Below are 20,651 nucleotides of genomic sequence, written 5' to 3'. Positions count from 1 at the left end.
ATGTTATTCAGAATTTATTGGTTTAAGATAGCTAATACCACCAGTTTAGCCTGGTTTCCTTCGGAACCCAGGGACGGGGTGTTACAATTGGTTTAAGTTAACTATTCTTTCTTTTTTTGTGCAAAAGATGTTAAGAAAGAATAGTTAACTTACAAGAATTTATTCCTTGAGTCTTATATCATCATCATCAATATTAAGACAAGCATGATTCTTTGAGTATCCTTTACATTACATGTAAACAAAGAATTGAATAACTTGATATAGCGATCTATTATCGTATTCTACATAAAAAGTACTTATATATATATGAAAGGAAAGCTCTCATCATTACATGAAACCAAAACACAAGAACATCATAGAAAATATTAAAACTAAAAGCGTATATATATTTCATCTATGGAAATACTACAAAAATATTATATGCTACAGATAACGCCTGTGCTAAGATGTAACGGTTGCAATCTTGTTAAGGATTACTTCAGCGTTGGTTATCGTTGCTTTCGCTCTGGAATCGTCTTTCATAAAGAGTGTGCCGAATCAAGTCTAGAGATTTCAAACCTCTATCATCCACAACATTCATTACACATCAAGGTGGTTGCAGAAAAAGAAGATGCACATGGTGAATGCAAGATTTGTAGAGGTAAATTGCTAAAAATGTATTATTATTGTTCTATATGTGATTTCGCCATCGATTTGACATGCGCAAAAAAAGAAGTTATAATAACGGTTGAAGGTTCAAAGATCCATGAACATCTGTTATCCCTTGTTCCTGAGATGATTAAGTTTACTTGTCATCTATGTGGATTAGTTGATGACCGATTTCCTTATGTATGCAACATATGTGATCTGAGTTTTCACAAAGATTGCGCTGAATCCACACCAGAGATCAACTACTCATGTCATCCTAAACACCCTTTAAAGTGTCTCATGCGTATTCCTAGTTACACAGATGGAAAATGTTCTTTGTGTAGAAACACACTTCATATTGTGTGTTATCATTGTTCTATCTGCAACTTCAGTGTGGATGTCAATTGTGCAAAAAATCCACCTCTTTTCACTCTAGCCAATCCTAAAGCTCATGAGCATCCGCTTGTTCTGATGCCGCAGCGAAGTTTTGTCTGCAATGCTTGTGGAATGGATGACGATCCAAATCCTTATGTATGTCGTGAATGCAATTTCATGATCCATAGAAATTGTGTGAACATACCACGCATCATAAAAGTAAGTCGTCATGTTCACCGTATCTACTACAATCAATGCCTTGGCGCAGGAGATTGGAAATGTGGAGTGTGTCGCAAAGAGATAAACTGGACATGTGGGGCTTATTCTTGTTTGAAATGTCCTGATTTTGCCATTCATTTGAGGTGTGCCACAAAGCATGGAATTTGGGATGGGATTGAACTTGAAGAAACATCAGAAGATACTATAGATGTTAAATCATACGAGGTGATCGAAAAAGGAGTAATAAGGCATTTTAGTCACGAGGAGCATACTTTAAAGCTCAAAGAAATAAGCAGTGAACATTGCATGTGGTGTAAAGCATGCTCATATCCCATATTTTCTAGCCCATTCTATCGTTGCATGGAATGTAATGATTTCATTCTTCATGAGAAATGTGCTTATCTCCCAAAAAAGAAAATAGATTCCTTCTACAAGATGGTGATGACTTTACTCCCACTTGACGGTGTACGTTTCTGCGATGCTTGCCAAAACTTTTCTCAGGGTTTTTTGTACAAAGGTGGTAATGAAGAAATCTGGCTAGATGTGCGATGTGGTTCTATCTCCGAGCCTTTTGTCCATGAAAGTCATCCTCTCCATTCCTTGTACATCAACTATTCCACAGGAGACAAATTTTGTAGTGCTTGTGGAGATAAAGCAACTATGGTTCTGAGTTGTGACGAGTGTGGATTTTTTTTAGACTATAAATGTGCTATGTTGCCAAAGATGGTTAAACACAAAAATGATAAAGATCATTTTCTGTTTCTTTGTTATGGAGAACAAACGAGTGAGCAGTACTGGTGCGAGATATGTGAGCAAGTAGTAAATCCAGAGAAATGGTTTTATTCATGTAATTATTGTGGCATCACTTTTCATGTCAGATGCACGCTCGGAGACTTCATATGGATTAAATTGAAAGGTGAGAGTAAATCATCCGAGATTTATATGATTTTTAATAATCATATAAATCGACCAATTTGTTATGGGTGTAAGTCTCGATGTCAACTCCCAACCATCATGAAGTTGTATGGATATACATTCTGTTCTCTGCCGTGTTTCAAATGGATGGTAGCAAATCTCGTGGGAAAAAAATCGTCATCATAATTTGTAATTAATAATGTTCTAAATAATTAAAAAAGTAAGAATTTAAATAATAATATATTGACTGATTATTGGAGATTTCTATTTCTTTGATTTTATTTTCTTCTTAAATAAGTCTCTTGTGAGAGACATTTAGAGTTAGCTTAGTTTCACTGTTTTCGGTTGTAACAAAGAGAATATATTTTCTGATGTGGAAAGTTATGTTCTTGAAATTTCTTTATAAAAATCGTATTCTTTCTATTTATCTGGTTTTCTTAATCTATCAGAGACCATGTTTTCTTTACGATTAATATATTTAAGGAAGAGACTTAGAAAAGGAAGACTAGATTTGGTGGAAGCAAAAAAAAAAAACTCTTTCTTATTAGATTTGGAGATCAATAGATCATCACGACGATAATCAAAAGCGGAGAGAACCGATGAAACTTTTGCACCTGACCAGAAGCGAGAGTGAGCTCGTTAGCATCCTGTTCGAAGAAACTTCTACATTCCTCCGGTTTCAAATGCTGATAATCAAATTTTCAATTTACATAAATGCATTCACAGAAAGGCAAGTGAGAAGAGAAAATCACGTAAAAACTGATTACAAAATGTATCTTACCATAAAACGGGTATTGATGAATCTTAATTCTCAGAGAGCAATATATATTACAAATCCCCAAACCCTCCCAAAGAATGGCACATCCTAACCAAACACACAGACCATTTCAGTTCATTACGAAGTGATACCTTGAATCTACGTGACTCTCCACATCCCAGAGGAACGAACCAAACGTCACAGCCTCCAACACAAGCCTCTTCAGTCCTTTGAAGCTGATCTTTATGTGCTCGTCCTTTGACGAATCTATCGTGCCTTGAGGCGTTATCACAATCTCTGGCCTCCCAAACAAAGCCTCTGTATGCTTCTCGATGATCCCAACCGCTTCTCTTGACCTTATTGTAGCGTATCTCTGAAGAGTCTCCCCATCAAAGGACATGACATATGTCTTTAACCGGGATTGCTTCGTTTCGCTGCTAAAACCGCCACTCGCATTGATCCCTCCCACAAATGAACCAACCTCTCGGTTTGAGGATACCGCCTGATAAGTCTCTTCTGCTTCTTCATAGAAGCTTCTCTCTGTTTCTCTGCCTGCTTGCTCAATGCTAGTCTCACCTTCATCTGACCCACCTGGAAGAATCTTCATCGTCTTCTCAAGCTGAAACCTTTGGTCGATCCGCTTCAGGAAATAGCCATACATCACAGAAGCAGCATACACTTGTCCAACTCCGAGTTTGCTTATCTGCGCTACAGTTGTCAGATCACCAACGCGGTTTTTAAGAATGATGGAAAGATGATTCTGAATCATCTCATAAACCTCAGGCGAGTGAAGTCGCTCGAGTTCACCATCTTGAGCCGGCCAAGTATCAACCCGACCAGAAGGATCCTTAGACGATGAGCTTATGGATGGTACAAGTGAAACATTAGCGTCCATGAACTTTTGAACCACTAATGCATATAAAATCTCTTCCAAAGCCCTTCTTCTCTCCTTTTCCTTAACCTCAGCTATTCTCCTAAACACCCAAAGAAACAATCTAATTCAAAAATCCAAAACCAATACAGCAACTGAAGGATTTATAATAATAATAATCGGCATATGACAAACAAACCTGTAGAGAACAATGTCTGTTCCAGGGACAGAAGATGCGTCTTTGTTCTGTTCCTCAGCTTCTCGATCGGTTTGGAGCTGTTCAAGCTGCTGTTCAACAGCTGCTGGCACAAGATGAGGATGGCTCACTAATATCTGTGACAGAAACTGCCCTACCGGAGACTTCAACTCAAGTGGCGCGATTGAATCCGTTGAAGCATCACCAGAAGCTGAAGCTTTAACCACAAGACTTCTCCGAGATTTAACAGAAGTTGTACGGCTTTGCAATGGTCTCGAGACTTTAAGAGAAGAATTGTGCTGTAAGCATAAACAACGAATTTAGATGACTAGGTTTCAAACTCGAATATCAGAAAACTCGATTATGAGGCGTTTCCAAGTAGATTAAGCACCACACCCACGAGATTTTAGAAAGCAACGAAATTCAATTTTGTTCAATAATCTAGGTTGATTGAATTAGACGCAGTAGATTCAGGGACATACTCTGAGGCGAAATTGAGGTCCGGAGCCGAATCGCATGAACCCAGGACAGCTTGCCGTCAGGAAAATCGAGCCAGAGACGTTTTCGGAGGTTCGACGGAGAAAGGTCGGAGATTGAACCAAATTGGCCGTCACGGCGTCCATGATTACTTTCTGGGAGAAGCAAGGAGAAGAAGATAATCGGAGCTTTGGCCAGAGAAAGGAAGAAGCCCTACAACGTCGACGAAATGGTGATTAAACCGGGTAAGTAGATTACGTCTTATCTCAGGGATAAAAGAAAGAAAATTATTAATCTCATTTGCCAAGTCAGCGACACATTAATAGTTGGGCTCATTGTTACCTTTTCTATTTCCTTTTCGGCCCAATAAGTGGGCTTATTGACCATTCCAGAATACATATACAGCCCATTTTACGACCCATCAAGACAATTAGGGTTTTTCTTTCTTGCTCGTCGCCACTAGAGTTGCCAACCTGTGTGTAAGTAATGGATGTCGTCTCTATCTGATTTTCGCATGTACAAAGTTTTAACAGGATTTTTCTTTTTTGGTTTCTCATATTTGAATTTCAACATTTAAAGGTTTCTCTTTTCTCCCCTCTATACATAAAAATCCTTGTCTTCTGTGATTTGAAACAATGGTAAAGATTTTCCTTTTTCTTTTAATCATAGATGTGACTATGTGAGTTTTGCTTAGAAATCAGAAATTAATTTGGATAAAAAAAATACGGTGGCGATGATGAAAAAAAGGCCGGACTTACGGCTGCTAACACCACCAAGTGGGTGTGTAGTAGAATGATGCTAAAGTTTCCAAAGGTTACTTAGCTGAGCCTCCTCGTTTGTAAATTTCACCAGTTTGACCTAAAATTCATGCTAAATCAAAAGCAGAAACGCTTCTGCTTCCAAGATTAATTGAAAAATAAAAAAAATACATTAATTATCACAAGCTTCTTTAACAATTTCCATGGAAATGTATGTACAAATTAATTGATTCTCTTCTCCAGTAGATCCACACGAGGTGCTAATAAAATGGTCTGAGTAAAAAAAAGAGTTCGTAAGTTAATAACCAAATTGGATTGAAGTAACAATAATTAAAAAAAAATTACTGAGTAAGTAGTAATTTGGTGGATTCAAGTGAGGAAAAAATTATAAATTATAAAAGTTAAAATGTGAAGAGATATATTTGGTGAGCAGGTTTTAAAGCCTCTGGGTTTAAGCTGCTGAGAAAGAACGAGAAAAACCAATTTGCGAAAATGGAATTGCAAGCCATTTGCTTAGGGTTTCTTCCTCCGAGACTTCGATTTTCATCTCGAGTTTCACTCTCACATCCTCCTGTAAGTAAAATCAACCATCCAAATTTCGATTTCCAATTTCGATATCTTCTAAAGCCTTATCCAGAAATTTGTCATTTCTCTTGATTTCTCTTCAGGGTTCTTCTTCCACATTTGCAACCCGTCAAAAAACTGATACAAGACGTAAATATCTATCTATCTATCATCTTGATTCACCTAAAATTTTCATTTTTAAGTTGAAATGAAGCACAAAGAGTGATCCTTTGTCTTGTTTTTCATTGCAATTTTCTTTGTTGCTTCAGAAACTCTCGTTTGGACCAAACCGCAAGGACCAATTAACTTGAGTCGACGGGTTTTAGCATGTTCCTCTCGATCTGAATCAAGGCCTGAGTCAAATCAATCTGAAAAGAGAAGTAACTATGCTCGAGCTGAACTCTTCCGTGGAAAATCTGGTTCTATTTCGTTCAACGGACTAACTCATCAGCTGGTTGAAGAAAGTAAACTGGTTTCAGCTCCGTTTCAAGAGGAGAAAGGTTCCTTCTTGTGGATTTTGGCTCCTGTTGTGTTGATATCGTCGTTGATTCTTCCACAGTTCTTTCTAAGTGCTGCCATTGAAGCTACGTTCAAAAACGACACTTTTGCAGGTAAGTAATAATAGTATTCCACTACACTGCTTCAAAGTTTTGAAATTTTAGATTTTATCCATGGCTTTCGAGTGTTAACATCGGAAGTATAACTTTTATGAACCCTAGGGAGAAGAAGAGTAGAAGCTATCTTAATGATATATCTGACTTTGAGGTTTTGTTAGCTTCAGAACCTGATTTCTGATGTGCAGTTACAAAATCCTTTTATTGATCTTGAAAATTGTTGCTGATTACAATCAAGAACGCATTGAACAAAACCTTAAAGATGAACCAAAAGTTTACTTGAGAATTGTTCAGGAGGTCTCTTAGCTCTCTTAAAGCCATCTTATTTATATGATACTCATTTGAACACATTTTGATGCACTCTCTTCTCTTATCAGGTTTGTAACTTTATATTCTCTTGATGCAGAGATAATTACTTCTTTCTGCTTTGAGACGACGTTTTATGCTGGTCTTGCGATATTCCTGTCTGTGACTGACCGAGTGCAGAGGCCGTACTTAGACTTCAGCTCCAAGAGATGGGGTCTGATCACTGGACTGAGAGGATACCTTATATCTGCGTTTCTCATGATGGGTTTAAAAGTTGTAGTTCCCTTGTTTGCTGTATACATGACTTGGCCAGCTCTCGGAATAGATGCGCTGATTGCAGTGCTTCCGTTCTTGGTTGGCTGTGCGGTTCAAAGAGGTTTCGAAGCTCAGCTTGAAAGACGCGGCTCATCATGTTGGCCCATTGTTCCGATAGTCTTTGAGGTAAAAACTGATTTGGACCATTCTGTCTGCCCAACTTCTTGTTTGAGAAACCATGTATTAGCGCAAGCATTGGACCATGATGTTATAGTCTGAGTAACTATGTAAATGGCAGGTGTATAGGTTGTATCAGGTGACAAGAGCAGCCACTTTTGTTCAGAGGCTGATGTTTATGATGAAAGATGCGTCAACGACTGTAGAAATCACAGAGAGAGGAGTTGCGCTCGTTGGTTTGGTTGTGACTCTGCAAATTCTAGCTGTTATATGTCTCTGGTCGCTTATCACATTTCTTTTGCGCCTCTTTCCTTCTAGACCCGTAGCTGAAAACTACTAAAAATATGAGTGTTTAGTGAAATGCTTACATGTAAGCCAATAGCACATAAGCTTTGATTTCTTTCTGTGCTTGTTTCAGGACTATATGACTAATTTTTGTATCAGCTTCTGTTTGTTTAGATCTTTTCTGGGGGAAGGACAAAGAGAGAGAGTTTGAAACTTTTTGTCCACTTGAAAAAGTCTGTTCCTGTGATACATGTCGTGTACAATGGCTTGAGCTTCAACACGTGTCATCTTCTCCTTTCTTCCATGCATCGCTTTTCATCCACAAATATTGTTCTGATTGCTGATAAATATATTACATTGTAAATTTGTGTCATTGATCAACGATATTGTTTGGAAAATAGTAAAAATAGGATCTCAAGAGAATTAGCCGCTTGCTTTCTATAAAAATACTGCAAAGTGAGTCAGAGATAGCCAAATCTCAGACTGGTTTAATAGATCGTCTTTTTTCATCTCTCAAGAAAAAAAAATGATGTCTCCTCTCTCAGAGCTCCTAAACCTCAATCTCTCAGATACAAAGCAAATCATCGCTGAATACATATGGTTCGATCGTTTCCCTAATCGTCTATTTGCATCATGTTATTACCTAAATGGGCATTTTAAAATATCATATAGATTGTGAATTTTGCATAATCTTTCTTTGCATGTCTCTGTTTACAACATAATTGTGTGTTTCTCATTTTTTACTCTGTTTTCGTAACAACAGGATCGGTGGGTCTGGAATGGACCTTAGAAGCAAAGGCAAAGTAATAATATTTACATGATCTCTTTTTATTGTATCCTCTCTTATTATTATTAGTATAACCAAAAATCAATTAATTTTTCTTTGCTAACAGACATTACCAGGACCAGTAAGCGATCCAACGAAGCTGCCAAAATGGAACTACGATGGATCCAGCACCAATCAAGCCGCTGGAGATGACAGTGAAGTCATTCTATAGTAATCTTCTATTCTTCTTCATCACCAAATTACACATAATTTTAAGTAAAATGATTTTTTTTTTTTTTATTAATGTCATTTTTGGAATGAATGAATGCAAACAAAAAAAAGTCCTCAGGCGATATTCAAAGACCCGTTCAGGAGGGGGAACAACATTTTGGTAAAGCTCATCTGAATTTTCACTCTTTTTGTTTTTAATTAGTTGATCATAAAATTTAAAATTTTCTTGAATATTAAACCAGGTGATGTGCGATGCTTACACACCGGCCGGAGATCCAATTCCGACCAACAATAGGAACAAGGCCGTAAAAATCTTCGACCATCCCAATGTGAAGGCTGAAGAGCCATGGTAAGTTAATACAGAGCCTGTGGACATTTTATCAGTTATATAGCCCAATCTATTTCACTTTGGTTTTCGGTTTGTGACCGGTTTGGTCTAGGACAATAGATACCCTCTTTTGATTAGTTAAATAAAATACAAACATATTTTAGTATGTGTAATTGTAATATATATATATATATATATATATATATATATATATATTAGTATGTGTTGATTTAAGAAATATATTTTCTTGAAATTTTAAATTGATTCATTTCGGTATGACTAGAATCGGGCTAAGTCTAACCTTTGTTTAGGTGTAGAACATTTGATACCGATCTGTTTTGGAATACATTTCAGTTTGGTTAATTCGGTTAAGATTTGATATGATATATTACAGTGTTGTTTTATTAGGTTTGGGATAGAACAAGAATACACATTACTTAAGAAAGACATCAAGTGGCCATTAGGTTGGCCTCTTGGTGGCTTTCCTGGTCCTCAGGTACACTTACTTCCATTAAATTTCATACACTAACTCATAAAATATTAAGAACATGTTAACGAATAATTGTTTTTTTTTGTCTATGATGAAAACAGGGACCATACTATTGTGCAATTGGTGCAGACAAAGCCTTTGGTCGTGACATTGTGGATGCTCATTATAAAGCTTGTCTTTACGCTGGTTTAAACATAGGTGGTGCTAATGGTGAAGTCATGCCTGGACAATGGGAGTTTCAAATCAGTCCTACTGTTGGTGTTGGTGCAGGTGACCAATTATGGGTTGCTCGTTACATTCTCGAGGTGAAAAACAAACGATATAGCTAAATCATTTTTGTTTCTTTGCACTAAAACATAACATTGTTTCTTTAAAACTATTTATCATACGAGTATTCTTGACAGAGAATCACTGAGATCTGCGGTGTGATTGTCTCATTCGATCCCAAACCAGTCGAGGTGGTTTTTATGATCATTAAGGCTTTCTTGTTGTAGTTGTCGTGGAGTTTTCTTGAACGTTTTCTTGATTTGAGTTATGTTTTTGATGATTAGGGTGATTGGAACGGAGCAGCGGCTCATACAAACTTCAGTACAAATTCAATGAGGAAAGATGGAGGATTTGATGTGATTAAGAAAGCAATAGAGAAGCTTCAAGTGAAACATAAACAGCACATTGCGGCTTATGGTGAAGGGAACGAGAGGCGTATGACCGGGAAGCATGAAACAGCAGACATCAACGAGTTCACTTGGGTATGATAAGATAGAATCAAAAGTCAAATCAATATTTTGGTGTTTATGATCTTAAACTATACAAGTTTTTGATATGATTTTGATTTGTTGGGAGTATAGGGAGTGGCGGATCGTGGAAAATCGGTGAGAGTAGGAAGAGATACAGAGAAAGAAGGGAAAGGCTATTTTGAAGATCGAAGGCCTTCTTCTAACATGGATCCTTATCTTGTGACCTCCATGATCGCTGAAACCACCATCCTCTAAGCTTTTTTTTTCTTTTCTTTTGCTTATGTTATTTTGTCTCTTCAGGTTTCGGTATGAGATTTTTTACTGCAAAATAATAATTCACGGGCTGAGATGTTCTATAACCTTCGTTACAATTGTTGCAACGGTGTCTAAGCTTCTTTACTGTTGTTGGAACTTATTGTACCGGATAAATTTCCGAAAAATTCTTTCGATATAATGTTTGGATTATGTAATCGTTGAATTACTTGAATTCGTCTCTATGATATTTTCTAGTGCATTCATATGTCAAAAATAAAGTCTGCTTGAATATGAAATGGAGCTGTAAAGTATATTGCATGAAGTGCATGAAATGAGGTGTAAATTAGGCAAATGAGATTTTGTCCTACCAATGAAACTTCAGGTGCATAGTCAGTTGTATTTGTATAAAAGATATATGGAGAAGTGAAGTCAATGTTGTGGCATTGGATAAATAACTCATAACTAGTCCAAGAAAAATAACACAAGTTCTTTTTTTTTTTTTACATTTTCAAATTTGTTTTTTGGTTAGGCTAATCTTGGATCTCTTGTTAAAAGCATTCTATCAGCATTTAACAAAAGTGTCGAGGTGTCCTGTAAGTCCTAAAGGAAATAAGACCATTGGTAAACCACAGTTTTATTTGTCTTTGAAAAGTTCGGATTAGATTGCATTTCACATAAAGTCTAACTAGAGTTTATAGCATGGCATCTTCAGTTAAGAAATAGTTTTAAGTCGAAACATGTTGCTTCTTCTGCATCTCAAAAAACAATTAATTCAAGAGAAATAATATTAAAAATTACAACTTTTAATAAAGAAATATTACATGATCAGTTACCTTATGTTAACAATACATATCAGATAAGAATTTTTGATTTTAAAACTACATATTCAATAAAAAAACATAAACAAACTATATCACTGCAAAATGGATTTGAAAAAAAATTTAACTTTCTTTTATGGCATTAAAAAATTATAGACAAAATAAATTTAATTATATTTATTTTGGATTAATACAAATAACAATTCCATCTCTATCTTAAACGGAAGTAAATTTCCCTATACTTATGTTAGTAAGAGATAAAAATTTATTAAAATTTGAAAACTCCTTAGGAGCAGTATAATCAAATTTATTTAATGGAGCAGTACTATATTTTGTTTGTGTTCCAAAATTTCAAGTAAGTTTACATAACCCTGCTATATTTACTATATTAGTATTAAATGTACACTTACCTAAAATTAATTTTTTAACAAGAAAGACATGACTACTTATTGTTGTATTAAATTTATTTAATCAATCTATATCTGAGTTTAATCCAAGATGTTTATTGCAAAATGATAAAGGCAAAACAACTATACTAGCAGTACATAGTAAAGCAACTCCTACATTTACCTACACACCAAATGACTAAAATAAACAGAAATAACTATTTCTGATCAATGAAAAATAGATATTACTCAACCACTAAAAATTTTGAGCAAAAAAGCTATTTCTAGTACAACAAAACAAAAGGATGGAAAAATACTATTAAAATTTGGATCTTTTAGAGAACCATCCTTATTAAGAATTAGCTCATTTTATCCTAGATCCTCTTTTTCTGATTATAGAACTGGTAGAACTATACTAAATCAGAAAAAAGTATAGAACAAATTTTAACTAAAAATCGAGAGAAAAAATCAGTTAATTTTCTAGCACCGATAGCACATCATATTCAAAACTCTGAAGTAAGATCTAATTTTCCTACTTCTCCAACATTTTCCGATTTTAAATCAATAAATGTTATTTCTAAGAACTTTGGGGTAGATAAACAATAAATACATTAAAAAGAATTTTTATCCAAATAAATAAAATTAAAATATAATGGTATTTTATAACTTTTTCTAAGAAAACAAATCTTAGCTATCGAGAAATATGATATAATCATATGAAAACAGTGGAAACTAAGATTACATTTTTCATATGGTTTGAAACATATGCTCTAGAGAATAAAATAGGTTACCTTTATAAAACTGAATCAATTAGTACTAGCTAAACATTATATAATACTTGAAAAATTACTAGCGGTAAAAAAATTTAAATTAGTTTATCTACCTCTAAAAGACTTAAAATTATATACACCCCAACGATCATTTAGAAATGGAGCAAATAGAGATAACAGATAAATTCAATCATTCCTACGTGAACGAATCACGTGCTTGCAATGGCGTATATGACTTTTTTGCAGGTACTACCTTTTTGGGCCAAATTAGGATGTGTATTGGGCCACTACGGCCTAATCTTATAGAACAGGGCTCGAATCCATTCGGGAGATCTAACACGATAGGCCACTTGTTCTCATTTTCCTCGTGCCTGATAGCGTAGGTTATGCTGTCAGAGACAAAAAAAAGTCGGAAATTGAATGGTCGAGAGAAGAAGAGGTCACATTCTCTATGTCTTAGACCTAAGCTATGTGATATAAAGAAGTGTGGCCCGCACAGGTACCCGGAGAGGAAAATCATCCATCCGCGGCAGCCCGGTCCCAATATCAAGGAATTTGTGCCATGTATAAATAAACTTCTTAAGCAGGAACACTATTCAAATTTCCTTTCATTCAACAATAGGAATATGCCTTAGTTTGATTTGATTACCCATACCTTTACAAACTCACAAGATTGGCATTTAATGCGTTTTCGTTACGCGTGACAGGTGACAGTGACCTTTCGCAGGAGTCAGGGGGAAAAGCAGAAGTTCAGCGAGGGCCATACCGCATCTGAACCGCCGACCCAACTCGTACACTGAGAGCGAAAAGGACGCGCCAATGGACGGTCAGGAAGCAGACAGAACACTTCAAGGAAAGCTAGTGAGACCGTCAAAGGCATGACATAAGCACAAGATTCGAGCCCAGTCAAGTCGGGTTAAGGACCGAACCCATGATACAAGCTAGGGTTGATGTCGGAAAATAATTTTAAATTTGTAAACCCTAGTGTCTGCAAGTGCACAGCCGTGCGTTGTAGTACTTAGGGTGTCGATCCACAGGGAGAGTTGTCTTTTCTGCAGAAACTTCACACTGGATTAGTAATCAAAGTCAAAGACCAATGAGGTTTTTTTTTGTGGGGTTTTGGTGTCACGATTTTACTAAGCTAAACAAGAAATAAAAATAGATCAAAACAAGGATGAAAAACGTGCTGGGTTTTAGGGTTCATCTCTAGGGTTCATGATCTATGACACAAGGAATCTAGGTAAGGATTTTCTATGATTCTGAAATTAGGATAGACACTTGTAAGATTAGCCAACTCTCGTCACCCTAATCATCTAATCACTTAATCTCGGCAAGTAACTCTCTCTCTCATGCCGGATTAAGATCATGCATTTCAGCTAGGAATCCATTTCGGCTTACGTATCCTCCGTAGGTAGCTTTTGTCTCCTATGATGGTGATGTCCATAAGATCCAGTTTAGGCAACCCAGATACAACACTCTCGTGGCTCGGATTTAACCTAAGATCGGACACTGGTTAGCTACTCCAGCATTACCACATTGAGATTTGGATGAATGGGAGAATCATTTAAAATTGAAATCCTTTAACCTAAAAAACTTAGATGTCATCGATCATGGGGTCCCTTTTGATGGCCCTCTTACCCAACAAGGTGACTACTCAGACATGGCTGAGCTTGACAACATCATCAATGGTTTTGAAATAGAAAAGCAGTAAAGTAAAAGAGATTGCATAAATTGAATAGATTGATGAAAAGAAAGATCAAAGGTTCAAGAGAAAAATCTCTATCTCCCTAATCTAAACCTAAGAAACAAAAGTTTGGTGCCTCCCTATCAAGGGGAAAGAAGCACACACGAAATTTGGTTTTCTAAAATACATATTTATAGGTCTCCAAGTGTTTCTGATCGTCCTTAGGGCTTCTTTTGCAGAGAGAATGAATTGGGCTTGAAAACATGCCATTGGACCGTTTATGGGCTGGTCGCAGAATTGGGCTTCTCCAAGTCTGGTAAATGCCGGTTCACCGTGGTTGAAGGCTCTCAGGCGTGGCCAGGATGGTATTCACCGCGGTCACGAGCTCCTGGGCCGCGGTGGTTGGTCTATGATCTCCAAACTTCATTCCTTCTCTTGCTTCTTTCGCGAGACTGCAGAACATGTCTTCAGTAAATTGGAAATAACTTATGATCCAACCGTTAGATTGCTTTGATTCTTCTTGCATTTGAAAGCAGGTTGTGTCCTATATCTTTTGGCCAAATTGGAGCTTGATCAGACGGTAAGAAGGTCTTCATAGGATATGAAACTTCGGACGGTCTGATATTGGCCAAAAGTGAATTTTTCTTCAATTTGCATTGTTTTTGCCTAAGTAACCTGAAAAGTATTTTAAAACTCCGAAACATGGAAAACACTTATAAAATCTTCATAAGTGATTGAAAACACGTGCATAAGATACTGAAAGTGATCCATAAAAATGATCAAAATCAGGTGTTATCAACCCACCCGACTCACAATCTATGGGATGATCTAGTATACTAACTCGAGTCAGATAACTTCCTATAAATACTTTATCCTTTCCCACGAGAAAGGGGTTTACTCTCTTTGCCATCTTAAGACCACCTACAATGGAGGTTTCTTTACCTGTTTTTAAGGTTAATTGTAATTAAAAATAAATCAAAAATGGTAATAAGAGAGAGAGACGTTTCTCTCAGAAGAGTTTTAAGAGCCCATGAGAGACGTATACGTGGCATAATCTGATTGGCCGCGGGGTTAAATTTTTTTTTTAATTAATTTTCTCAAAACAAAACTTTCTTCTTCGCAAAAAACATACAACAGCTCAATCTCCTTTCTGCGAAGAAAACAAAAGCGATTGATTCAAATCGAGTGGAGGAATCTGGGTCCTTCTTGCATGTCGAGTTGAATCGATTGAGGTATGGAAATCGAATCGAATCGAGGCGAGGGAGCTGTGTGTATTATCGACTTCTCTCCTATTGGGAAGAAAACGAAGGAGACTGCAAATCAAAGCGATGGTAACCCGGGTCCTTGATGCATGTGGAGTCGAAGTGATGTAGATGTGGAAATCGAGTCGAACAAACCAGGTAAATGTCCTTCCACTTCAAATTTTGTTTGGTGTTCATCAAAGTTTATTATATGAAGTTTGATCTTGATTCAGCTTAATCGAATTGGTTTAATGTGATGAACTATTCAAATGTTTTTGGGTTATTTGATTATCAGTTTAATTTGTCTTTTGTCTTTGTTGCATTATCGGTGGGTGATAAACGGCGGGGAGAAGAGCTTGAATTCATCCGGCGAGGACAAGTTCTCAGCAGGACACATTCTTAAGCTAAGGTAAGTGTCATCTTCTTTGGTTTGAATTAGTGTTTTAAGCTAAAGATGAGTCAATGGTTTGAATTAGAGTTTTGAGATAGATTTGCTATGGAAGTTTAATCAATGCTCTTGAGGTAGAATTAGAGTTAGGTTTGAGGAGTTAAAGTGAATCCTTAATGGTGGCTTCTTCGATGGGTTAGTGTTAGGTGTAATCTTTAGTTTGACAAGACTCTTAACAACACAACAGAAACTTATTGCTAAAACTTAAAGCTATCATCAATGACTATGGCTTCATCGATTGTTATATCTAACAACAGAGTTTTCATTAACTCCATCCAAAACCATTTATTCTTCTCTTTACTTCTCTTTTCATCGTTTTTATCATTCTACTTTAATCATCTCTTTCAGTCTCTTTTTATTCACCTCTTTTGTTCTTCTTCTCCTTTACACACCTCTTTCCTTCTCTTTCATTCATCTCTTTCCATCTCTTACGTTCATCTCTTTCTTTCTCATTCACTATCTCTTTCTTTCTCCTCTAAACAGCCATCGACAGCACTTATGGATTCAAGGAATCCATATACTGACTCCGGCTTCATGGACCTTCTAAACAGCCAACAGCACACACAAACCCTTCAACCCATTGAAAATGTCTCACAAAACATCGGTCTTGGGGATTCAGAGGCTAGTGTGTTCGGAACTGATTGGTTCGATGGTGGAAGTGAAGCTGAGTGCGTGCCCAAAGAAGCTCCGAAGTCAAGAAAGAAATGGAGTCCCCCAGAGGATCTAATCCTCATAAGTGCTTGGCTTCACACAAGCAAAGATCCCATTGTTGGGAATGAGCAGAGGGCAGAATGCTTTTTGGAAGAGGATATCAACATATTACTGCTCAAGCAAGAATTTAGGTGGTATGGAAAAGAGACTCCCAATACAATGCAAGCAAAGGTGGTGTAAGATCAATGAATCCGTCTGCAAGTTCGTCGGCTGCTATGAGGCTGCATCAGCTCAAAAAAGAAGTGGTCAGAATGAAAATGATGTGATGAAGCTTGCTAATCACATTTACTTGAATGATCAAAAAAAAAAATCACTTTGGAACATGCTTGGCGAGAGTTAAGGCATGATCAAAAGTGGCTCCCCAAGGAAGCAAATGGAGGGGCAAGCAAACGAAGAAAGGCAGATGAAGCAAGTAGTCATGGAGGAGAAGAAGCACCGGCGAGGCCTCCAGGTGTGAAGGCTGCAAAGGCAAAAGGGAAAAGGCCTGTCAACAGGCCTGTCAACACCGGCGAAAGACAAAAGTCAGTTATGGCTATGGATTTTGGAACTATGTGTGAGATGAGACGTCAAGATTTTGCCTTCAGAGACAAGCTAAGTAGGCAGAAGATGTTGGAGGGCCTTCTGGCTAGAGCAGATCAATTAACTGACACTGAAGAAGCTTTTAAGAACCAACTAATAGCTGAGATGATGTGAAATTCCAAAACAGCATATGTTTCTTGCTTTTTATGTTTAAAAACCATGTATGTTCTTGCTTTGTTTAGATCGGTTTATGTTTGGTAAGTTTTAGGACTAGCAAATGAAAATGTTGTCCTTGTTTCATATCAGTTATCGGTTTTAGGACTAGTATTGGTTTAGTTATTTTGAAACTTAAAGACTTTAAGTTTTATGATGTATGATGAATGAGATTTGGTTTGTTATTTTATGATGTATGAGAATTGGTTTCAATATTGGTCTTGATATTGGTTTGAGTAAACAAAATGATATTGGCATTATGATATTGGTTTGAGTATTGGTTGTAATGATCATGGACTTCCTGTTTTGCAGTGCACCGAAGATCATGGAACTTGGGCCGAGCAACTTTTTTGGTCTTCAGACATGTATGTATATGTTTTGGATCATGGACTCCTTGTACGTACTTTTTTTAGCTGAGGATCATGAACTTGGGCCTTTTTTTTCCCCTTGTCCATATGTGCCGACATGTTTGATTTGGCATATTTAGAAAATAATATCAAGTTGCAATAAAGAACTGACAGGGTTATTTTGGCATCATTTGAATATTTTGTAATTATGTGTCGACATGTATTTATGGTTATACATTACTTACATTTGAGACCACATGTGTATTCGTATTTGAGACCACACGTTGCAATTGAATACCTCTACTCATTCTCTTTACATATCACTCTTTCAGTTTCTTGAAAATCATCACTTGGCGAGTTCTGTTGGGGTCGGTTTTCACCCCAAGTAGATAAAACCATCTCAAAATGATTAAGTGTGGAAGAAAGGTAAGTGGGAGAGTCGTTCTCACCAAGACAAGTGGGAGAGCCGTTCTCACCAAGACAAGTTGGAGAGCCGCGATCACCAAGTGGGAGAGCCGTAAAGATAGACCAGTAGGGAGAGCCGTGAAGAAAGACAGATGGGCCGAGCCGTATCATAAGAAATGGGCCAAGCCCCTCTCCAACATGCCTGGGCCGAGCCGCGCCTCGGTGAGGTGGACCGGATCATGTCTCGACTAAAATGACAAGTGGGCCGAGCCGTGGAGAAGTTAGATGGGCCGAGCCGTGGAAAAGTTCAGATGGGCTGAATCAAGGCCTTGAGAGACGAAGCCCATAAAAATCCTAGGCGAAATACAAAGGCGGTGAGTCGCACGAGGCGATAAAGAAATATTCTAAAAATCTCTCCCGAGATTCTCGGCTAGGCGGTTCGGAGAATTAGTATAAATAGATGATGTATACAATTCATTCTGTAATTTTTGGCAACCCTAAGCAATAAGAACTAAACACTTCTACAGCAAGAAAAACTTTCTTTCGATCTTACTGCTCTTGGCGATAAACCCTAGAAGTTTCCGATCCCTTAGTTTTCCTTAAACAAATTACTGGTTGTGCGAGTTTTGGCTCACACAATTTGGCGCCGTCTGTGGGGACTCGAAACTTTCTGACTCTAAGTCGACAAGACTTTAAGATCCGAAGAACATGGCGAGCAACACCCTCGGCGATGACAACAACAACAACAACGGCGGTAACGGCGCGGAGAAGGACGCTCCAGCATCAGGCACAACGACGGCGACGACCGAAACCCAAGAGGAGATGCTAAACATGATGGCTGCATTGATGAAGAAAATCGACGAGCAGGACAAAAGAAACGAGGCGATTACGGAGAGGCTCGACGCGATGGCGGCTGAGCGACTACGCCCAACCTGGAGAGCAGGAATTCCCGACCCGATGGATGGAATCTGGAGACGCTTCGATTTCTCAACACCTGCAGAAGCCTCAGGGAGCGGCGCAAGAAACCCCTCGGCGCCTCCAATGTTTCGTCCCTTCGACGAACAGACTCCCGCGGCGACCCGAGTCAACATGACCGAGCCGCCTCCACTCCACCGGAACTCAAGGCGACGAGCCGGCGAGGAAGAGAACGATGCGATTGACGTACACGCCCAGCAGAACAACGGAACCATGAATCCGCAACAAACCGGCTTGGCTCGCCTCGACACTAAACGGCGTCCGGACTGACGAAGTCTCCGATCTGACCCGCGGCGACAATCCAACCGAGGAGGAAGAAAACCTCCAATGGATCGAGCAGGCAGAGCGCGAAGACGAGCCGAGGAGAGAGGAGCGGGAGCGCCCCCCCCCCCATCAAAGGGAATGACTCACGCACAAACTCTCGAACTCAAAGAGCTGCGAGCCTCGATGGCTCGGACAGTAGCTGAAATACGCGCCATGAAATCTCAAGTACACAATGTGACAAGCGCCGCGCCCGAAATCGACCGAATGCTTGAAGAAATTCAGAGAACCCCATTCACTGCAAGAATCACGGAGGCCAGGATTCCCGAGCCGGGGAAGGTGAGAATCCCGTTCTACGAAGGAACAACCGACCCGAAAGCACAGATCACATCGTTTCGGATAGCAGTGGGACGAGCCTTCACAAAGAACGCCGCTAAACTCACCGAGCGCGAAGTAGATGCCGGATACTGCGTGCTCTTCGTGGAGCATCTCAAGGGAGCCGCACTCGAGTGGTTTTCAAGGCAGGAACGAAATTCAATCGGCAATTTTCAACAGCTCTCCGCCTTGTTCCTTAAACAATACTCGATGTTTGTGGACAGAGGAACATCTGATGCCGACCTGTGGACACTATCCCAAGGACCGAACGAACCGCTTCGGGATTACATGGCAAGATTCTAGGCTGTCGTATCCAAAATAGAAGGGATATACATATATATGTAAAAATCTGTTTACAGAACCTACCATTTTAACTCGTTGTGAGGTCGATCGAGTAATGATCAAGGCTGTCGTATCCAAAATAGAAGGGATATATTTTAACTCGATCACCAACGGATCGTTGTGAGGTCGATCGATTCCTGCCGTTACTGATTATTACTCGATCACCCTGGATGTCGTAGCCGTGTTTTCTTCAGGTGAATCGGAAGGGCTTATTAGGTAGTGAGACAATCGAGTGGGAGAACTTTTTCTTCTATTCCTCTAATTAATTCATCTCCGTTATTTTTTCTCCATCCTCATCTTTCTTCTTATTCTTCTCCTTTGTCAGTGGCTTTTGTTTTTTCCTTCCCGTTATCGAGTTCGCTCCATCCGTCTCCTAGGTGCGGTCTTCCTTTCTTGGGGTTCGATTTTCTTAAAGAATTTTCTTCTTGGAGGAATTCATTCTATAATCCGAGCTTATCGACCGTTATTTGGCCGTGATAGGGCCAACCCTTCTTGGGGCCCTAGGCCTTCATGCCTTATAATTCGTCTGATGGGCTCTCCTTTTGATAATGCATTATTGGGCCTGTCGAGCCCTAGCTACTACTTTTTCTCTCGGGAAAAGTGAATGAAAGTGGGCCGATGGTTCCTGAGAAGGATGGAATATGCTCGAGCCTTTGAGTGGAAATGAGTTTTTTGAGTTGAAAAGAGAAAAAAAAAGAGTTTGTGCGTGGAAATGCTCCACGGTTTAGGAACCTCCGTGGAAAAAAATAAAGTGAAGTGACCGGAAAATATAGTCGGAAAAATGTGACTCAAGAACCACCAGTATCTAAAGAGATATCATGACACTTAGACCACCTCCAATGGAGAGAAACCCATAAGGGTTCTCATCTTTTTTTTTTAAATATATTTTGTGTTACTTACATATATATGTATATTTGTAAGAGATTTTTAGTTTTGAACCTCCAATGGTAGGC

At 38.4% G+C, this 20,651-nt stretch overlaps 4 protein-coding genes and 1 non-coding gene across 7 annotated transcripts; 4 read left to right on the top strand and 1 right to left on the bottom strand.

Annotated features, from left to right (window-relative positions):
- Nucleotides 1-561: 561 nt before the first annotated feature.
- On the top strand, nucleotides 562-2,322 carry LOC18010446. Its single transcript, XM_024150692.1, has 2 exons — nucleotides 562-965; nucleotides 1,020-2,322. The coding sequence occupies exons 1-2, from the start codon at nucleotides 655-657 to the stop codon at nucleotides 2,320-2,322; spliced, it is 1,614 nt and encodes a 537-aa protein (XP_024006460.1). The 5' UTR covers nucleotides 562-654.
- Nucleotides 2,323-2,871: 549 nt separating this feature from the next.
- Nucleotides 2,872-4,687, bottom strand: LOC18010445 (UV-B-induced protein At3g17800, chloroplastic). Its single transcript, XM_006393343.2, has 3 exons — nucleotides 4,443-4,687; nucleotides 3,964-4,259; nucleotides 2,872-3,867 (listed from the first exon to the last, which is right to left on the bottom strand). The coding sequence occupies exons 1-3, from the start codon at nucleotides 4,581-4,583 to the stop codon at nucleotides 3,024-3,026; spliced, it is 1,281 nt and encodes a 426-aa protein (XP_006393405.1). The 5' UTR covers nucleotides 4,584-4,687; the 3' UTR covers nucleotides 2,872-3,023.
- Nucleotides 4,688-4,897: 210 nt separating this feature from the next.
- Nucleotides 4,898-7,706, top strand: LOC18011365. 3 transcript variants are annotated; one of them, XM_024150486.1, is made up of 7 exons: nucleotides 4,898-4,916; nucleotides 5,629-5,768; nucleotides 5,864-5,909; nucleotides 6,029-6,370; nucleotides 6,780-7,120; nucleotides 7,233-7,481; nucleotides 7,571-7,706. In XM_024150486.1, exons 2-6 carry the CDS (start codon nucleotides 5,688-5,690, stop codon nucleotides 7,449-7,451), a joined length of 1,029 nt encoding a protein of 342 aa, XP_024006254.1. In that variant the 5' UTR covers nucleotides 4,898-4,916; nucleotides 5,629-5,687; the 3' UTR covers nucleotides 7,452-7,481; nucleotides 7,571-7,706. The 3 variants fall into 3 exon arrangements, with proteins under 3 accessions (XP_024006254.1, XP_024006253.1, XP_006393404.1); XM_024150485.1 differs by having other exon boundaries at nucleotides 7,556-7,697; XM_006393342.2 differs by having other exon boundaries at nucleotides 4,899-4,916; nucleotides 7,233-7,605.
- On the top strand, nucleotides 5,166-5,268 carry LOC112083283. Its single transcript, XR_002897571.1, has one exon. It is a non-coding gene; the product is annotated as a small nucleolar RNA snoR113 (small nucleolar RNA).
- Nucleotides 7,707-7,784: 78 nt separating the features above from the next.
- On the top strand, nucleotides 7,785-10,378 carry LOC18011353 (glutamine synthetase cytosolic isozyme 1-5). Its single transcript, XM_006393341.2, has 10 exons — nucleotides 7,785-7,996; nucleotides 8,160-8,199; nucleotides 8,290-8,393; nucleotides 8,505-8,553; nucleotides 8,636-8,742; nucleotides 9,130-9,217; nucleotides 9,313-9,516; nucleotides 9,616-9,669; nucleotides 9,763-9,960; nucleotides 10,060-10,378. The coding sequence occupies exons 1-10, from the start codon at nucleotides 7,923-7,925 to the stop codon at nucleotides 10,201-10,203; spliced, it is 1,062 nt and encodes a 353-aa protein (XP_006393403.1). The 5' UTR covers nucleotides 7,785-7,922; the 3' UTR covers nucleotides 10,204-10,378.
- Nucleotides 10,379-20,651: the final 10,273 nt, after the last annotated feature.

Source organism: Eutrema salsugineum, unplaced genomic scaffold (genome assembly GCF_000478725.1).
Source record: "Eutrema salsugineum unplaced genomic scaffold, Eutsalg1_0 scaffold_7, whole genome shotgun sequence".
NCBI classification, from domain to species: domain Eukaryota; kingdom Viridiplantae; phylum Streptophyta; class Magnoliopsida; order Brassicales; family Brassicaceae; genus Eutrema; species Eutrema salsugineum.
This window is presented reverse-complemented; position numbering and strand designations above follow the sequence as displayed.